This window comes from Dromiciops gliroides, chromosome 4, assembly GCF_019393635.1.
Source record: "Dromiciops gliroides isolate mDroGli1 chromosome 4, mDroGli1.pri, whole genome shotgun sequence".
NCBI lineage: Eukaryota > Metazoa > Chordata > Mammalia > Microbiotheria > Microbiotheriidae > Dromiciops > Dromiciops gliroides.
In genome coordinates this window covers 62,770,194-62,791,896 of record NC_057864.1, presented here as the reverse complement: position 1 = coordinate 62,791,896, position 21,703 = coordinate 62,770,194, and the positions used below count along the sequence as shown (strand labels likewise).

The 21,703-nt window shown below is 39.2% G+C and overlaps 1 protein-coding gene across 1 annotated transcript in view; it reads right to left on the bottom strand.

Annotated features, from left to right (window-relative positions):
• MROH9 (maestro heat like repeat family member 9) overlaps nt 1-21,703 on the bottom strand; it is an 81,518-nt gene that overhangs the window by 19,314 nt on the left and 40,501 nt on the right. The window contains 9 exon segments of the mRNA XM_044003119.1: nt 1,256-1,430; nt 3,813-3,975; nt 5,278-5,342; nt 5,345-5,397; nt 8,805-8,930; nt 13,145-13,234; nt 13,236-13,285; nt 17,133-17,298; nt 19,905-20,059. Coding sequence (XP_043859054.1) covers nt 1,256-1,430; nt 3,813-3,975; nt 5,278-5,342; nt 5,345-5,397; nt 8,805-8,930; nt 13,145-13,234; nt 13,236-13,285; nt 17,133-17,298; nt 19,905-20,059 — 1,043 coding nt within the window.

Genomic DNA, 21,703 nt, shown 5'->3' with positions numbered 1-21,703 from the left:
TTCCAGTTAAGGAAACTGAGGAAGTCAAATCGTTAAGTGACTCCCAGGGTCAAACAGCCAGTAAGTGTATGAGGCTAGATTGGATTTATTTCTTCCAGACTCCAGGCTAATGCTATATTCATTGTTCCACTGATATGAGACAATGTCTCTGAGGGGAGTTAGATATATTCACAGAGTCTTTAGTATTGTTTTCCAAACACTGATGATGTCATTTTAGTGTTTTATATAACTACGGCTCTCACAGTAATGGTTATCAAAGGTCTCATTTCTTTTTTTCCTTTTTTTTTTGGTGGGGGGGAGGGGCGGTGAGGCAATTGAGGTTAAGTGACTTGCCCCAGGGTCACACAGCTAGTAAGTGTCAAGTGTCTGAGGTTGGATTTTAACTCAGGTCGTCTGATTCCAGGACCAGTGCTCTATCCACTGTGCCACCTAGCTGCCCCAAACCTCCCTCATTCTGAAAATTGTTTTTGTCACCCAGGTTGTATTGTAATCTTCCTAAAGTGTGTTCACCTTAAGAAATCTAACATGAAAATTTAACTTACAAAAATAGCTATTAAGAAGTGATTTTTTAATGGAAAAGAATTCTCTGCTTTACCAAAGAATTCTGTAGATGATTCTTTCAAGCAGCAAGTACCTCCAGGGCTTGAAGAGAGGATACCATTTATTAAAAATGCTATGCCACTTCATCAAAGGGAACTTTGACATGAAATGAGGCAGTCAAAATGCAGGAGCCAAAAAACCCTATCAAAAGGGGAATATCTCTATATAATGGAAAGAACATTGGCTCCAGAGTCAGATGATGGGGTTCCCACATGAAGTAGCTACGTGACTTTAAGTGACTCACTTAACCTCTATGGGTCTCAGTTTCCAAATCTAAAATATGGGTGGAAAGCCACCAGATGATGCTGCGGGTCTTTTCCATCTCTAAAATTCTAGGAGTCAGCATTACCCTTTCCCTAAAATAAAAATGTACAATGCCTTAGCTAGTTAATTTTGTTTTATTCTTAGAGGAGAGACGACATCATCCTCCATCTTCACACGATCTTCAATTCACTTTTCCCATGTTTGGGTGCTTCATTCAAAGATATGCATTTTACTGAATAATGCTCTGAAATCTCTGGGTTAGAGAATTCTCTAGAAGGATTTTTGGAATTCAATGCTATCAGGTTGTATGGGAATATTCCAGGACAGTATGTAGCCCTCCTCCCCCCAATTACCAACTAATTCATCCATGTATGTAGGTGCCCTCACTCACATTGGTCCATGAGCGGGGTAGTAGCTGGAAGCAATTCGGACACACAGGTAGGAGTATGTTACTTTGTCTATCCCAGAGAGAGCTTCGGAGGGTATCATAGCCTGTATTGTAACGGTTTTGTCTTTGGAGGGAAATGAATCCACAATACATAAATTAAGCCTTTGACGTTTGATACCTGTATAAGAGAAGCAGCAAATAAGACATTCCTTTATCACATTGCAGAGAAAATTGTTTGATAGTGGTAAGCAGTAGTAACCAGGGAGGAATAACAGTCATGGCAATAGACGGGAATAAAGAGAAATCCAGAATTTTATATCCTGTGCCAGACATTGTGCTGAATGCTTTTTAGAAATATTATCTCATGTGATCTTCATAACAATCCTGGGAGGCAGGTGATATATTATATTCATTTTACAGTTGAGGAAACTGAGGCAAATATGAGGTTAAGTGAGCTGTTCAAGGTCACACAGTCAATAACTATCTGGTGTAGAATTTGAACTTGGTCTTCCCAACTCCAGGTCTATCACTCTATCCAACTGCTCTGCAGAGTCTTTTGGCAGCAAGGACTTCAGAGGTCATGTAGCTCATTCCCCTGGTTCTAAGCAAGGCAGCATTCAAACCCTTTGCTGGATCTTCCTCAGGGCCACTGAGCATAATGTGCTTTTGCACTATAAGGATGTCACTGACAGGCCTGCAAAGCAGCAGAGCTTGTGGGAGTCAGCTCCTAACCATTAAATATTTACTATACAACACTTCAGAAACTGACCATCTCTATAGATCAGTATGGCCTCTGTAATGTTATCTATTGATTTTATTTTATTGATTGTTTAAGCCACAAGAAAGTGTAAATAGTGCAGCTTAAACTTAGAAGTGTGCATATGTACATTTATTCCCTCCTCCCCTCCCCCAGAGAGGCCAGTAGTAACTTTTATATTTACTTGATTACTCCTATATTGGGAAGGGAATAAGCATGTATTAAGACATACTGTGCAGGGATTATGCTTAAACACTTTACAAGTGTATCTTATTTGATCCTCACAACAACATAAGAGGTATGTGCTGTGGTTGGATATTATCCAATTCACATTTTGAAGAGAAACTAAGAAAGAGAGAGTTTAAGATGATTCGTAGGCCATATAGATTCAGATCTTCCTAAGTCCCGGTCCCCAGGACTCTGCCCATTTAAGCCACTTAGCTGCCTATTACCCTATGGACCTTGTGTTGAGTCCGGGGATAGTGCAGTGCAATGGCTCAAGTCATGAAGTCATTACCGGACCTTGCAGATCTGGTTATGGGCTATAAAACAATAATGATAACTTGCATTTCTATGGCCCTTGAGGTTTGCCAAAGTGACACACCCATGATCTCATTTGAACCTCATGGCATTCTGTCCTATCTTCAAGAAGATAGAAGAAAAGAGAGATATTTAAAAGAAAATAAATGGGAGAGCAAAAGAAGAAGAAAGGAGAGGAAGCTTAAGAGGAAGGCAACTAGAAGGGATCTTAGAGATTCAACTCATTCATTTTTCAGGTGAAGAAACTGGAACCCAGGGAGGTTAAGGGACTTTCCCAAGGACTCAAACCAGATCCTCTGTCTACAAATCCAGTGGTCTTTCCACTGCAACACAAACCCTATCTCAAGAGGAGGAAGGAGAGGAAAGGGAAGGATATTTATTCTCTTCCATTTTTTAATGCTCTTGTCTAATGAGGCAGGAACTGGCCCAAATAAGAAACAGAGCTACTCAAAGTATCTGAGTCTGTCAGTAATGGGGCCCTAAGTGGTGGCCATATTTCCAGCCTGGGCTTGATAGTAAGGCCTGATCTCAAATAAATAACTAGATATATATGTTTAGATAGATGATAGATGGGTTTAGGTGGATAGATGGATGATGGATAGATAGATAGATGAAAGAAATGTGTAGATAGGTAGATAATAGATGGGTATAGATGGATACATGTTAGATATTAGATTTGTGTAGACAGATATATAGAAAATAGATACATAAATGAAAGATACATGTAGATAGATGATAGATGATAGGTGTGCATGGACAGATATATAGAAAATAGCTAGATGAAAGATGTATAGCTAAATGACAATGTATGTAGCTAGAGATAAAATCTAATCTGATTGCCTTTCAGTATTAATGAATGAAACAGATTATATTCTGATTAATAAGAATGATAAACAAGTTTGAATGAGGGAAGATTTGTATTTCGAAGAAAAAAGTTTATAAAGGCTTCTAAAAAGAAAAACATTTTTGTTTTTTCTAGGGTGGTTTCTATGAGGCATTACTGTTGAGCAATAATGGATTACCTGGTTATAGCACCCCTGAAATAGTTCTAGGCACAACATTTTAAGAAGGACTTTGACAAAATGGAGCCCTCAATAAATCTTTGTGACTTGACTTGACTTTTTGCCTTTCTCTTTATCACCAGTACTTAGTGTAGAAGATAGTACTTTGCTTAGCACATAGTATTTAATAAATGTTTCTTTAATGATCAATTCTAAGAAAAGGAATAATGGATTAGACTTGATGTTGAAAAATGATAATTACTTCCACACACAACAGATAGACCCACCTTGTTAATGACAGTTGCCATGGTAGAAATCTTTTGGAGACTCAACTTGGAAACTGTAGGGTTTGGGTCATTTACCCAGGTTCTGAAAAGTGCCAAAAATTCTTCTGGGAATGGATCCTTAAAGAAGTTATTCAGAAGCTAAAATAAAAGAAATGGAGTAAATTTGTAACTAGAGCAAAGGTTTATAACTGTTGTTGTTCAGTCGTGTGTGACTCTTCATGACCCCATTTGGGGTTTTCTTGGCAAAGATACTGGAGTGGTTTGCCATTTCCTTCTCCAGCTCATTTTACAGATGAGGAAACTGAGGCCAAACACAGTTAAGTGACTTGCCAGGGTCACATAGCTACTAAGTGTCTGAGGCCAGATTTGAACTCAAGAAGATGAGTCTTCCTGACTCCAGGACCAGCAATCTATCCACTTTACTACCTAGCTGTTATAACTATGGGAACCATGTTTTCCAGATCCCAGATGAGCATAGTCTAACAAAGAATATCTCTTCTGAGGGTCTGTTCTTTTGTTGAAATTCAGACTGTCCAAGATTTTTAACTTATGTAATTAGCTATGTATATATGTATATGTGCATATATCATATATGTAATTATATATGTAAATCTATGCAATATATTTTCATGACCTACAGCTGATTGTGAGGAGCCAATATTCCATGGCATTCACTGTCACTACTTTCCTCCACCTAATGTAAGCTTCTGCCTAGGCTCCATGGATGGTCAGATGTACACAAAAGAACTGGGTAGCTGTTGACCTCAAAACTTCACTAGGGAGGAGGGATAATGACTGGAGAAAGGATCCTATCCTAAACCACATATCAGGGAGGACACAGAAAAGGTCTTGGAAAGTTCTAGCTCTGTTCTTGTCCAGATGAAAGGAGGGGAAGGAAAGGATTGAGCACTGACCAGCCAACTCTCTCCTCCACAGCAATAATCACTTGTGTTAAAATGGGTAATAATCTATATAGAAGCATAAAATCATAGATTTAGAGCTGGAAGAGACTTTATAGTAATCTAGGTCAACTCCCCCTCCCTCACCATACGTAGAATTGTACAGATAAAGAAAACTGAGGCTGAAAGAGATTTCATGACTTGCTGATAGTTACAGAGCTTGTATGTGTTCTGTTCTAACTCCAAGTCCGGTACTCTCTCAAACACACGGTATTACCATAGTGTCTTGGTAAGCAGTGTGGACTAATGGAAAGAACACCAGCTTTGGAGTTAGAAGACTGGGGTTCAGCTTCCACCTTTGATATTACCCCTTTGACCTTGAACAAGTTGTTTAATCTCTTTGGATCTCAGTTTATTCATCTATAAAATGAAGTGAGTTGGGTGACATGCTTCGAGTGCTCTTAAGTCTAGAGATATGATTTTAACCATGGACGAGAAGTCTGAAGACCCAGATGCCCCACAGTCTCTAAGGTAGGCTTACTTCAATGAGGAAGATGACTGTGGTGACACTGTCCTCTGACCTTCTGGGACCTTCTAAGGAGAGCTGTAGAGGTAATGTAAGGTCTCAGGAAGCTGTGGGAAATTATGCTCACTGAGAGTTCTGTGAAGAAAAATAGAGATTTACTGTTAGGAAGGGGAAATTTAATAGGTTGTACACAAGGGACTAGGGATAAGAGAATACTACATCCCCCCTCCCCTCCTGGCCCACCTAAGTACAAAGGAAATAACTATCAATTCAAGAAAGGTTGTGAACCTCAACCTCAGTCCTAGAAGGTTCTCCATACTATTGTATAAAGCCTGGATCCCTCTTCATAACTGCTATCACCAGTCTGCTCATCAATCTGCTATCATACTGATTGTCTTCTTCCCCCTAGGGAAGATGGTTTTCAATCTGCCCTGGTAGAGAAAATGTCTGAACCAAAAGGTCACGGTTCCATAAATTAATGAAATAATTTATATAAAACATTTTGCAAGTATAAAGGATTACACAAATGAGTTATTTCCATTCCACAAGCATTACGCCCCTATCATGATGAAAGGAACTATGATAGATGAGCACTGGGAATATGATGATAAAAGTCAAAATATTCCTGCCTTCAAGAACTTATATTCTATTGGGTAGAAATAAGATATACTAAGATAAAAACATTACGAGTATATGCAGAATAATACAAAGACCTTGGAAGGGGAGCACTGATAACTAGGATGAACCAGGAAAAGCCTCCTATAAGAGGCGATCCCTGAACCAAGCCTTGGAAGGAACCCAGGATTCCAAACTGTGGAATTGAGGAGGAAGGCTGTTTGGGGCATGGGGACAAGGGAGCGACCTGTGAAAAGGAACAAGTGGGAGATGGAATATGATGTGTGGGAATCAATAGGACTAGTCCAACTTCAATGTGGTGAGTTTGAGGGGCAATAATGTGAAATTAGTTTGGAAGAACTCCTATAGTCAATGTGGGGCTTTTAATACCTAACACATGAGTTTGCCCCAGAAGTCATCCTGGGCAGAAGAATTACATGGTTAAACCTAAGTTTTGCAATATTAATAATGTCATTTTTGTGGAAGAGGGATTGGAGAAGGGAAAGACTGAATCTGAAGAGGCTCATCAGAGACTATTTCAATACTCCACGTAAGAGGTGATGGGGTCCTGAGCTAGGATGGTTGCTGGGTGAATGGAGAGAAGGGGACACAGGCAAAAAATTGTGTAGAGAAGACCTGGAATGGGGCGGAGCCAAGATGGAGGAGGGAAAGACGGTAAGCTCTCATGGCTTCCAACGCGATCACACCCAAAACCCTCCAAATAGTGCCATAAGGGAAGACCTGACAAGTGATTGGATATAGATGGTGGTAAGAGTATGAAAAGCAAAGAATGAAGACTGAATTAAGAAATACAGAGCTGGGATGCTGAATGAATGAAGTCCTTGATAGAAATAGTGGATTTGGAGAGGAGATGGGTTTAAGGGGAAAAAATAAAGCATTCTGTGTTGAATTTTAAAATGTGATGGGAGATCCAAGTGGAGATGTCTAGTAGTAAACTGGTGATACAGGGTTAAAGCTCAGGAGAAAAGTGAGGTTTGGCTATATAGATCCAGGAGTCATCTGAATAGAGATGATAATTAAATCCATGGGAGCTGATGACATCACTGAGGAAGAGTGAAAATAATCTTTCCTATGTACTCTTTCTCTCTCCTCTCCCCTACCAAATTTATCTGGTTCCGAAGTTAAGGTTGTTACTACATTTCCTGAAACTGAGACATAGATGACATAAGAACCACCCAACCTACAAACTGGACTCACTTTGGAGGCATACTCTAAACATACCCCTGTCATACCCAGAGGTCTCTGGGCATGTGTATGTCTTGTGAGAATATAAATAAAATTCAAATGTAAAATGAGGGCTAATAAAAGGAAGGGTGTGTTTATCTATCCCAAATCAAACTGCTTTTATTCTAAATGTTTGCCAGAGTATCTTAACATTCTCATATGCTCATGGCATCATTGTGTATCCACTACTGCTGTATATCCTAATTCACACACCCTTAAGCAGATGGATCCCTGTGATTAAAACAAACAAACAACCAATCAAACAACAAAAAACCATCTACTTTTGTTGTGACGAACCTCTCTGCAAATGGGTTGGATAATACAGCACTAAGACAGATAAAGAGTATGCTTTTCAGTGGATAGAGTGCTAAGCCTGGCTTCAAGAAGACTTGAGTTCAGATATAATGTCAGATACAGTGGCTGCATGGACACGGGCAAGTTGTTTAACTCCTGTTTGCCTCAGTATCCCCTTCTGTAAAATGGGGATAATAATAGCACCTACTTGCCAGGGTTATTGTTGAACATCAATTGAGATAATACTGGTAAAGCATTTAGCACAGGACCAGGCACATAATAAGCATTAAATAATGTTAGTTGGTATTATTATTAATAATCTCACTACATACAGAAAGGTAGTTTCCCCATGCCTTTGTGGCCCCCGACACACACACACACACTCCCACTTTGGGAAGTTTCTTATTTATCTTAGACCTCAGGTAGTAGAGGCAATACTATCTAATTAAATCCGGCCTCAGACCACTTGACATCTACTAGACTGTGTGACCTGGGCAAGGTACTCTAACCCTCATTGCCTTGCAAAAAAACAAAAAACAACACACAAAAGAATACAGAAATATTTTCTACTATTTGATTATCTTGATTTTTTAAAACCACTGCTTTTTTAGTCTTAATTAAAATATTTTTTGCTATTGAATTTGAGACTTTTGTAGGGTTTGAGCAAAAAAAGGGTGGTGTCACAGAGGTAGTGGCTGGGCCATAATTTTTTTTTTGACTTCGATTTACCCCTAAATAATCAAAATGAGCTCAGGGAAAGCATCAAAACAATAATCTGCAGAGAAATTTCAGGATTTCAGTTGTTACACTCACTTGTGCATAGTGTTTTAGGGTTTGAAGATATTATCCTCATAATAACAACTTGAGGTAGCTGACATAATTCTATTATCCCCATTTTCAGTTGAAACAACTACTACTCATAATAGATAAGTACTTGCCCATTTTCATACAGCTAGTAAGTGTTGGAGCTTAGATTAGAACTCAAACATCCTGACTCCGTTTCTAGTGTATTTTTCATGATACCAGTCATGGAAAAATCTATGTACCAGTCCCTGATAGCTAGTTTTTTTTAAATTACATAACACAATTCCCATCCTTATCATTCCTTTCCTAATCACCAAAGCAGAGCGGCAGGGACTCTCCTCCATAAGCAGCTTTCTCAACAATAAATAAGGGAGCTTAAACTTTATAATGTTCAAGAAAGTCTCCTATGATTCTGAAACCAAGACAAAGTTCATTCAAAAGGTCTGCAAATAGTGAGATACATGTCAACCACAATTTCACAGGGCTAAGGAGGATTATATAAAAATACCTTTTTATTTCTTGAATTAATAGAAATGGGGGAGGTAGAAAAGGGCCTGGTATCAATATTCTTAGTTTTCTCTTACTTGGCGATGATGTAGACTCCATAGTGGTGAATATGAGATTGGAAACTGGTTCCAGCAATCCCTTTTCTGAAGGGCATTACTCCACTTGTTGCAATCCTGAAGATCTCAGTAGAAGTCTCAAGCTTCCTGGGAAAAGCTAGATCACCAAAACATGAACAGTGTGATTGCTTGAATAAGACATACACATCGGGCTGATCAATCTCACACTGAAGCTAATTTTGCTATGTAAGAGCTATTTCAGGGAAAGGTGATTATGTGGTCACAAGCTTTTATGGGGGACAGAATATGAAGAAATAATGTAAAATTCCTTGTCCCACAAGCTTTTTTTTTTGGTTGGACAATGAGGGATTTAGTGACTTTCCCAGGGCCACACAGCTAGTACATGTCAAGTGTCTGAGGCTGGATTTGAACTCAGGTACTCCTGACTCCAGGGGTCAGGGCTCTATCCACTGTGCCACCTAGCTGCCCCCCACACACAAGCATTTTTAAAAATAAATTATAAGAAGGGTTGATAAATAATAAAATTAAATTAAATAGTTTGTGAGATTCCCTTCTCTGGATGTCTTTTCAAAAAAGGATGGGTTTTCACTTAAGGAAAGTCAGAGTAGTATAGCTTTGGAGTTGAATTCAGGAGACCTGGGTTTAAATCAAATGGTTTTCTAAATCGAATATTTCATGATTATGGGTGTCTTGACCCCACCACTTACTAGCTCTGTGATGATGGGGGTCATGATTTTTCTGAGTCTAGATATATTCATTCACAAAAGAGGGTCATAATACTAAATCTAACTACATGACAGGGCTATTTTGAGGAAATAATAATAATAATAATAATAATAATAATAATAGCAGGAATTCTCATCATCTTGAAAGATTAGCTTTGACACATCAGCATTTATATATTGTCTACTATGTGGCAGGTACTATACTATTTAATCCTAACAATAACTATTTTCACAGGACTATAGGTAGCTTTGACTTTTTTTCATCCCCAAACTGTCCATATTGTTTGACCATTTATCAATTGGGAACTAATAGTCTTATAAATTTGATGAAGTTTTCCATATATCTGAGATATAAGGCCTTTATCCAAGAAACTGTCTAAATTCCACCCCCCACCCCGCCCTGGTTTTCTGCTTTCCTTCTAATCTTGGATACACCGGTTTTATTTGTATAAACCCTTTTTAATTTAATGTATCAAAATTACTCATTTTATATTTCACAATCTTCTCTATCTCTTGTTTATTCATAAATTCTTCTCCTATCCATAAATCTGATAGATAATATGTTCTATGTTCTTCTAATCTACGTAGAATATCTCCTTTTATGTCTAGCTCATCTATCTATTTTGGCCTTATCTTGGCAAAGGGTATAAGATATTGGTCTATATATAGTGATTGTCAGACCGTTTTCTAATTTTCCAAACAATTTTTACCAAATAATGAATTCTTATTCCCAAAGCTTAAATCTTTACATTTCTAAAACACAAGGTTATTATAATCATTTACTACTATTCCACTGACTCACCATTCTATTCTTTAGCCAGTACCAGAGAGTTATTATTATTATTATTAATTTTGAGGGCAATGAGGGTTAAGTGACTTGCCCAGGGTCACATAGCTAGTAAGTGTCAAATGTCTGAGGCTGGATTTGATCTCAGGTCCTCCTGAATCCAGGGCTAGTTCTTTATCCACTGCCCCACCTATCTGCCCTCTACCAAAGAGTTTTGATAAATACTTCCTAAAAATACAATTTAAGATCTAGCACTGCTAGAACTTCTTCATTTACCTTTTTTCTTTTTCATTAGTTCCTTTGATATTCTTGACCTTTTGTTCTTCCAAATGAATTTTGTAATTATTTTTTCTAGCCCAATAATTTGTTTGTGGTAATTTAATTATGATGGCACTGAATAAGTAGATTAATTGAGGTAGATTTGTCATTTTTATTATAGTGACTTGGCCCACCCACGAACAATTAATATTTCTCCAGTCATTTAAATCTGACTTTATTTGTATAAAAAGGTTTTATAATTATGTTTATATAGTTCCTAGGTTTGTCTTGGAAGGTATGCTCCCAGATATTTTTACATTGTCTACAGTTATTTTACATGAACCATCTCTTCCTATCTCTCTCTCTCTCTCTCTCTCTTTTTTTTTTTTAACTGGGCAATGGGGTTAAGTGACTTGCCCAGGGTCACACAGCTAGTAAGTGTCAAACGTCTGAGGCCGGATTTGAACTCAGGAACTCCTGAATCCAGGGCCGGTGCTTTATCCACTGCGCCATCTAGCCGCCCCATCTTCTATCTCTTCTTGAAGGGCTTTATTTGTGATATATAGAAATGCTGATGATTTCTAAGGGCTTATTTTATATCCTACTTTGCTAAAATTAATATTTTTTCAATTAACTTTTAGTCGAACTCTAGGATTGTCCAAGTATACTTTCATATCCTCTGCAAAGAGAGTTCATTGCCCATTGTGATTCCTTCAATTTCTTTTTCTTTTTCATTGTAATTGCTATCCTCTCTAGTACAATACTGAATAATAACGATGATGTGGACATCCTTGTTTCAGTCCTGATCTTATTGGGAAGGCTTCTAGCTTATTTCCATTAGAGATAATGCTTGCTGATGGTTTTAGGTAGATGATGCTTATCATTTCAGGGAAAATCCATTTATACCTATACTTTCAAGTGTTTTTTAATAGAAATTAGTGTTGTATTTTGTCAAAAGTTTTTTCTACATTTATTGATATATTCTTGTTTCTTCTGTTGTTGACATAATCATAAGTTAATAGTTTTCTTATTCTTGTTACTTCTGTTATTGACATAATCATAATGTTAATAGTTTTTCTTATTCTAAACTATCCCTGCATTCCTGATATAAATCCCACTTGGTCACAATGTAGTATATAATCTTTGTGATATATTGTAGTATTCTCCTAGGTAGTATTTTATTCAGGATTTTGCATGCATATTCACTAGTGAAATTGGTCCATAATTTTCTTTCTCTGTTTTTACTCTTCCTGGTTTTGGGTATCAAGATCACATTCTATTTAGTTATATTTCTGACGACGATGGAGGATGGAGGAGGAGGATAATTAATGATAATAGCTAACATTTATATAGTGATCACTATGTGACAGGCACTGTGCTAAGTGGTTTTTAACAATTATATTATCTCATTTGATACTCACAGAAACCCTGGAAAGAAGGTACTTTTTTCATCCCTAAGAGGAAACAGGAAGACAGCAATTAAGTGATTTGCCTAAGGTCACACAGTTAACAAATGTCTGAAGTTGAATTTGAACTCAGGGTCTTCTGACTCCAGGCTCAGACAGCTAGATGCAATCTAGGGCAGAGGTGTCCAAACAAGTAGGCTACAAGACTCCTGAGTGTAAATGAATTACAAATTAAAATGAAATTGGGAAATATTTAACAAAATAAATAAAAATACAATAAAACATAGATAAAGCTAATTTGTGATTTTCTAAATAAGTATTCAGGGGCAGAGATGATTTGAGCTTGACAGCTACTAATTTAGAGTATGCCAATAAATTAAATTATTTTGCTTTGTCCCAGTTAATTTGCACAACACTTTGCCATGTATATTTTATATGTCCCATATGCTGTCATTATTCCCTAGTAGCCTATAAGCTCTAGGAATATGAGGATTGTTTCTTATCTAAACTTTGCATTTTCCTTTAGATTTAACATTATATTCTACACACAATATATGCTTAATATGCATTTGCAGAATTGAACTGGGATTGAAAAGATTTGGAAATGTTTTACAACAATGTTTTGGTTCTCATATTTGAGAGTCCTTATACCCCTTGGTTGCACGCACGAGCACACACACACACACACACACACACACACACACACACGAGTACATACTGCTCAATAAAGATGCCTCTTCTAAAAGAAAACTACAAAGAATAATCAGGCCATTCTCTCCTTCATAGATAAATATTATAGCACAAGACAATCTGATGACTTCTATGAATCTCTTAGAATATTTTAAAAATATAAACAAAATAAAATATATAGGATTTACAAAGAAAACCAAGTATATTGAAATATAATTATCTAAATATTTTATGAAAAAAATCCCAACAATTTCAAAACCCCACGTTAAAAATCCTTGACATAAAGGAATATTTAGGTCCCACTCACATGGAAACTTTCATGCTATTCTTTTCCCTGTTGGGAGAGGGGAGAAAAAAAGGAATGTATTACTGATTCTGTGCTATAGGAATTTCTACATAAGCCAAAATGGGCAGCAATGGGTGGTAGATGGCACTTTACAACCTCATTAATCACTCTTAGTATTAACATCTTACGATTGTTCCATAATTCTTTTCATCTTCATTTCACTACTATAATGGAGTTGTAGTATTAGGGCAATTAACAGCTCAGGAAAAACTGGGCTGCTGCTTCTTGTACTCAGGGACAGGGAGTAAGGTGCAGAGAGCCTGGGCTGCCTGGAAAAAAAAAAGAAAGAGAAAGAAAAGATAATGAGACTCAATTGTGATTCCAGGTTTCCCCATTTCCACCTTTTTCTGATCTAAACCAATCTTAGTTGATAAAAGGAAGGGCATCACCCACCCCAAGCCCTGGGGAGACTTAAATCTCTGTAGAGCAAAATCATGCTGATGTAACCCAGAAGAAGCTATATTCTGAATTTCCAGATACTGGGCTTTAAGCAAACTTGATATTTTCAAATCACAAAAATTCACTTTGTGGTGAATAGTTCCCAGGATTATACAATAACTCATATTTACATAGCTTTTAAAAACTTTAAAATTTATTTTGCAAAGCTTTTTCCTCAAAATGGCCCTGAGGACAGGAGTGCAAGTATTCCTAGCCTAGTTTTACCAATGAGGAACTGATCTGAGTGGTTAATTGACTTAGTTTTGATCACATAGATCAAAGGTTTGGATTCAAATCCAGGTCTCCTGATTCTAAGCTCTGTTCACTATACCATTCTGCCTTTACAACTTGGAAGCATTTTCAGAGGTCACCTACTTCAGCTAAATTTTTTTGCCACCCCCCCACCCAGCCTGGGGCAATGAGGATTAAGTGACTTGCCCAAGGTCATACATCGAGTAAGTGTCAAGTATCTGAGGTCAGATTTGAACTCAGGTCCTCCTGAATCCAGGGCCAGTGCTTTATCCACTATGCCACCTAGCTGCCCCCAAAGTTTTTGCTTTTTATAAAGGTTCATCACAAGATTTCAAGGGAGGGTGCCCAGAATAGTCAATTCTTCATTTCCCGCCATGCTACCCTTCTATGGACTGCTGCACCATGCCCCCTTGCCCCCTGATGCCCTTCATCCTGGAAGATCACTCCGGCCCTGTATTCCCATGGTAAGAATGCCATCTTCCCTTGGGGCACCTCCCTCAGAATGGAGAATAGAGGATTCCTCCCAGAATTTCATTTAAGGAGGGTGCCTGGGCCAGCCATCTCTTCATTTCCCATCAGGCTGCAGGACTCTGACTCTGGACTGCAGAGTCCTTCTTCCTTCCTTCCCTCTTTCAGTTTCCTTTTATGTATTGTCTTCTCCACAGTAATGAAGGCTCCCTGAGGGCAGAGCTTGTTTTCCTTCTTAGCACTCAGTAAGGCCTTAAGATGCTCACAGACGGTCTAAAAGCTGGGTGGCTCAGTGGATAGAGCTCCAGGCCTGGAGTCAGGATGATCTGAATTCAAATCCAGACTCAGATACTTACTAGCTGTGTGACCGTGGGCATGTCACTTCACCCAGTTAGCCTCAGTTTCCTCCTCCGTAAAAATGAGCTGAAGAAGGAAATGGCCAACCACTCCAGTATCTTTGCCAAGAAAACCCCAAATGGGGTCACAAAGAGCCAGATATGATTGAAATGACTGAACAACAACAACGAATGTCTGTGGTCTTTGTATCTTCAGCACCAAACAATGGGATGCTCTGAAGTCATGTAGCCTTCCAGTCTTCACTGGAGGTATCTTAGAGTTCTAGAAAAGCTGTCTCCTTTCCCTGATCTTGTCTCTCACCTGAAGGGCTGACAATGCAGGAGTGGGGACCTACTTCCAACCCACTGCTTCTCTGGCCTACCCGCAGTCCCCAAGAAGCCTTCTGGGACACAAGGTAGTTCTGAAACTAATTTGAACCAGAGGGGACCTACTGGAAGACTGAAAGGGCAAGGGACAGGGGCTTTGCTGCATGGCTGTCAATTCTCCTTGGGCTGGAGATAGAAAAGGCAGGTGACAGCACCTGTGTCACTTGAAGGATTCTATGAGATTTGGGCTTCCTTTGACTCTATCTCAACTGGATTTCACTTTCAATAAGAGTTAAATGGGGCTTTCTTTGCAACCATGGGCAAACGATATCCTTTCTTTGGGACCTGAGTTTGCTTATTTGTAAAATCAAGTGTGATTTTAAAATGTGAATTGACTGGATGATCCCTAAGGCTTCTTCTAGTTCTAAGGAGGTACTCGAAGGGGTATATGTATGTGTATGTGCAGGTACATATATACATACACACATACAGATGTACATTCATATATACATACATGTATGTATAAATACATATATATGACATATGTATACATTTGAAGTGTGCTTCAAGTCCTTTTTTAGCATCCCCATGCCTAAAGCATCTATTTGCAGTAAGGGTTACCTCCACTCCTCAGAAATCAGGCTTCAAAGAGCTGACCATAACACCTAGTTATCAAGAATAATTAATATAACTCATTTAAATAACAAGTTACTAAATAGCGGGGGTGGTATGCCTTGAGGGATCTCTGTCTACCCCAGGGATGATATATACAGATGTGTACTGGTAGATAGAGCCCTGGGCCTGGAGTTGGGAAGAAGTGAATTTAAATTAGACCTCAGACACTTGCTGGTTTTAGGACCCTGGGTAAGTCACTTAGTCAGTGGGCCTCAGTTTCCTAATAATGGCACTTACTTCACAGCATTGTGGTAAGGATCAAATGAAATAATATCAGGAAAGGGCTTAACATAGTGCCTGACACACAGTAAAAGCTTAATTCCCTCATTCCCTTCCCTTGAAACTCTGGGCACTTTTAGTGCCACTAGCCCTAGGAGTGATTTTCAGTCCTTGTACCATGGACAAATTTTCTGTAGTTATGGATCTGGATTCAGAGAGTGATTGGCCTTTATAATCTCTAAGATCTGTGATTCTATATGAGTATAAAGAAGAGTTAGATATGCTGTAGGGAAACAGGGCATTGATTCCTCGGTGGTGGTCATATCTGAAATATTGGGTTTGGGGCAAGGGGATATCTTCTCCATGGAAATTGCCTTAGAGCCTCAGTCTTCCACTGGCTCTCACCTGCCACCATCTCATACAAAATAACAAGAGCCAAGAACTGGGGTACAAAGGCCTGATCAACAAGTTTTAGGGGTCAGGGAACAGCAGGTATGAGAACTAACAGCAATTGGACCTCATTGTTCTCACCTCCCCAGCACTCAGAGTGGTGAGGGTTAGATGTACTGTCTTCTGTTCCACAATCCCTAGCTGCCTATCCATGCCTAAAAAACCTGGGTATGCACTGACCTTGGAGTCAGGAGGACCTGAGTTCAAATCTTACCTCAGACCTTTACTAGCGGTGTGACCCTGGGCAAGTCACTTAACACTAATGTCTTAAAACATCCAAGGTCATCTCTAGTCATCCTGATAGATATCTTACCACCAGACCCAGATGGCTCTGGAGGAGGAAGTGGGGCTGGTGACTTTGTACAGCCCCCCCTCACTTAAATCCAATTCACTTCAAGTCATGATATCACCTTGATGTCATGGTCCTCTTTGAGATTGAAGGACAAACATCATCACTATAACGATTGGAATGACGCCACCTGCTGGAGACTTACTGTAGGAAAGCTCCACCATGAGGAGAAGGCCTCTGAGAGCAAGGCCATGTGACATTTGCTTGTGGGAGGAAGAGGGGGCGAGGCTGGCTCTCTCAGGCTCTTTTGCCAAGACTCTTGTGGAGAGTGGAGCAGAACTGTAGCTCCCCAAGATAGATAGATGAATCTAGGTCTTTCTCTCTCTCTTTACCAAATTCTTATTCTCCTTAATACATGTTTAAAAGTCTAAACTCTTGCTAAAGCTTATAATTTATTGGTGACCACTCATTAGATTTTAGATAGTATAGCTAGAATTTTAGCCCCTTACATCACCATCACCATCACCATCACCAATCATCATCATTATTGCTCCCAGTGAAACTCTCCTTACTTACAGCTCTGCTATGATGGACCTTCATGATGAACTGAACATTACTGTAGGTAATACCCAGGGCCTGAGAAATGCTGGATGTGAGACTTACTGTCACAGGCATCATGTTGGCAGCATCAAGGGAAAAACGCTTTCGAGTTAGACTGCTTCCGTCCACTTCTCCAGGTTTCCCTTTTAACACGGTAAGGATTGTCTTCATCACAAGAGTTGAGGAGGTTTTTTCTGAACTGACTGCTTGCCACATCTCCAGCACTGACCTGGAAAGTAGGTCCCCATAAAAAAATAAATAAATAAAAGTCCATTGTGTACATTAATCTTGCATTTGGTGCACAATATGGAAATGTAAACAGGTCATCTCACTACCTGCCTATGGCAGCTGCCTTGTTTCTTCCCACCTGGGACCTATGAGATCTGAAGCTCTACATTGTAGACCTCCAGAATCTATGTCCCCAAGTCCCTGAAGAGCTGATATACTCATTTTTGAAGCTCCCATCCTAGCCAAACCTAATTGATTGGAGATGGACCAAGTACAAACTCTATAGCTATTGGTTTCCATAGTCAGACTATGCTTCACCTTTACATCCCATCCATCCATCCATCCATCCATCCATCCATCCATCCATCCATCCATCCATCTATCCATCCATCCATCCATCCAGGACCATCTATTTGTTTTGTGTCCCTCCACTTTTACTTTTAGCACAGTTATCAAATATTGTCATTACTTCTGGAAAGGGTCTATGAATTGGTTTCTTTTTGATTCAACTCACTATCTCTGTCACTCCCTAGACCAAAAATTCATTCCTTGGCCATTACTCTACATGTGTTGCCTTCTTCCTATTAGAATCTAAGTTCCTTGAAGGTGGGGATTGACTGCCTTTTGTATTTTTTTTTGTTTGTTTTTTTAATTTGTATCCACAACTTTGAGCACAGTACCTGGCACATAGTAAATACTCAAAAAATAGTTTTCATTCATTCATTCATTCATTCATTCATGTGGAAGGACAGGAATGAGAAGTCTTGGTTTTGCTTATTTATATAATACAACTCATCTTGTATGACCCAAACAGAGCATAATTTCTTTTTCTAATTGGCTTTGTGACTTGTCAACTTCTTGGAAAGTGTTGTAACAAGATTCCAAAGAAAAGTGAAGTTGGTAATTCCATTTCCCTCTCCTGCTTCTAAACATTGCCCAACCCATAGTCAGGAATTTCTGATTTATCACCCACATATTCTGCTCCTCTATGCAGATGCCCTCATCTCTGGGTTTAGGGCCACCACCACCCTACCCACATTCCAATCCAATAGCTTGGTATGACTGTGGCATTAAACAAGATACATAGGAGTATCTACCTCAGAAGACATTGGCTCAACATTGAGCTCATTGCTACACCTGGTCCTGGTTCTCACTGTTCTCTTTCTGAAATGCTAACCCCTATTACCTAATCCCTCTGTATCCAGTGTTTGCCCCAATGTCCAGTCCCCCCCACCCCCACCCCACATGTGAATTTCCTGACTGCTATCATGTCTTATTAATACCGTGGTTCCTTCTGCTCTTATGTTTCCTAGACTAGTGCTTTCTATTTAATCCCCCAGATTCTGGCCATCTGTGCCACCCTGGACCACCATTACTCTCAAGTGTTCCTCCTTTCATTCTGTTTATTTTACAGACTTTGGTCCAGCCTGTTACTTGGTACCTAATTTGGAATTCCACTCTCCTCTTACTACTCCCTTGCAGCAAGGCTGATTGTCCTGACTTTGCATTATGCTCCTCTACCTAAACAGGTCAAAACTCAGCACTACCTTATTGCTGAACTATTAAACTGTCCTCTTTGGATGCTCTTTTTTCAGACTCCCTCTGGACTAGATTTAGAAGCAAAGAAAACTTAGAACAGGAAGGGACCTTGGTCTAATCCTCTCACTTTCATATGAAGATACTCAGGTCCAGAGAAGGGTAATGATATATGTGAGGTCACAGATAGTATGTGAGAAGAGCCAGAGATACTGATTCCTAGTATACCATGTGACCTCCCCAAATAGAAAATCCTAGTCCTAGCCTCATTTTTTGACTTCTAAGTCTTAGTGTTGAGATTTTTTTTCATTTTTGCCTGGAAAACAGTCTCCAATTACATTCATGTGGTTCTAATTATCCCATCCCCTTTTTATTACTTTCACATTGATATGCTAGCTTTGTACTCTATTGCCTGTAAGTGGCTCAACTAGAATTTATTAAGCACCATCTATGTGCTGGGCACTGTCCTTAACCCTGGGGATACAATGAAAGGCAAAAGAAAGTCCCTGTTCTCAGGCTAATGGAGGAGACAACATGTAAGTAATTATGTATAAATAAGCTATATACAGAAGAAATTGGAGATAATCAAGAGAGAGCAGGCACTTGACTTAAGGGTGAATCAGGAATCTTGAGTGTTGTTCTTTCTATGTAAAACCTTTCTAAACACTGATTCCTCACCTACCACGCTCCCTGTTAAACTCTCTCTTACACATTCCTATGCCCCACCTTTTCTTTTCCCAAAACTCTCAGGTCCTATAGCTGTGCATCATACTAGGAGTTAAGGGCACAGATAACTAGAAAATTCCATTTGTGGTTGAGGAACCCAAAGATTTCAGTTCATCTTACTAGTGGGTGCAAGTGAGACACCTCCTCTTGGTTAACCAAGAGAATGCTTTGCCCCATTCAAGTAGACATTCCCTCAAGGAGAATAAGAATAAGAAAATGCCCATTTGTCAAGACAATCCACTACTGTTTAAAAAGACAAAGGTCTGTCCCTAAAACATAAGCATCAAGAAAGCAATACTTACCAGCTCTGGGTGAACATACCCTCAATAAAAGAAACTTTCTTACCTGTCTACTGGAAACATATAGTCTAGAAGTTGAAAGACAACTTTCTGGGGGCAGGAACGAGTCAACAGAGTGACTATCTTCAGCAGTGATTGCTTTAGATTGTTAGGTGACCCAATACTCAATTCCTTATGAATATAATCCACAATCTTAGCTGCCTGGAAGAGAAGCAGTACATCAGAAACTGCCCTCTCCGATGTTCTTCCTATTGTTTTGAACATGAATGCTGTGGCACTAAGGTACCTGAGGTTCTGGGAAAATTCCACAGAATTCACCTCTCTAATGATGGCAATCAAGAACTGGAGGTAAGAAGTCAAGCCTCTTCATTCATTAATAGGAAGAACAATAAACTGGGAGAAAGGGTAACACCAAAGCATTTTATGCTAAAAAATTATATTTAGGAAAGAAATAAAATTGTAGGTTTCTCAATGACAAAGTCAGGTCCATCTATTGTAAAATTCCTTGAAAATATGTCTTGGAAAGTCAGTTCAGGGGCAACCCCCTACTGACAACTTGATTTTTAGTGCTCTCTCCAGTGCTTAGCATAGTATCTGGAACCAATAGGCACTTAATAAATGCTTGTTGACTTGAGGACTCAAATTGCTTATAATGTAAATGTGGATTCCCCCTAGTACAATCGAGCTCTTTCATTTTGCCTTTCTATCTATAGAACTCAGAACAGTGCCTTCTGCATACAGCAAGCACTTAATACATACCTGATGTTTTTATTGTCAATTCCATCATGATCAATGAAGTATGTCAGCTTCATAAAACTAGTTAAAATAACTTGTTGAGTGATTCCGTCCATGTGTCAACCAGTATGTTATCTCTATAATACCAATGTTGATATTATTTGCATTTGTAACATACATTTTCTTACCTGGGTTATGGGGTACATGGATTGGGATTAAGGTGTATGAAACCTAGACAAGTAGAAAAGGGTTAGAAATTAAGGGTTTTAAAAGCCAAAGAACGGCTTTTATATTTGACCCTGGAGGTCCTAGGGAGCCACTGGACCATATTAATTTCTAACCCTTTTCTACTTGTCTAGGCTTCATACACCTTAATCCCAATCCATGTACCCTATGATCCAGTGACCCTGGATTCTTTGCTCTTCCTTGCACTAGACACTCCACCTGGCCCCATCATTTTCATTTGATTTCCTTCATGCTTGGAAAGCTCTCTCCTCATCTCTTGGCTTCCTTCCAGAGTTAAAGGCAGAAGACCTGGAAGTAAGGACCAACTTCATCACCTGACTTTAAGCATGTACCTTAACATGTCTCTGAGACTTGGTTTCCACATCTATTCAATGGAGATAATAAGACTAGACAGAGTCTAACTAACATGGGGTGAATGGAGATTTTGCCCCTGGGTGTTGTACTTTCTCCCTGGGAAAGTATTCTTCAATGGCTCTTTTGCAAATCAACCACTTACCCTTGTTCCTCAGCTCCTATGGGGTCCAAGAAAACAAGCACACTCATGGGATTATCTGGGTATAAGAAACCCCATTTAAAAATTTCTGGGACCCAGTGTTGGAGAAGTATCAAAGGTCTTTATTTACACTCTCACATGAATGGGGCAGCTCCCTAATGGAAATGGTGGTGAAACATGGACCCCTGAGCCTTTTTATCCTTTAATACAGCTGGCCCCACCCTTCTTGTTCAATTATAATCTGTGTGCCAAGTACTGGCACCAAAAGCTAGCCAATCAGCATGCAGTATAGGCAAAGGGGGGGGGTGACACAGGGACAGTCCTCTACAATCCTCCCCCAAGTGACCAGCCTTGGGTCTCTCATTATGTGA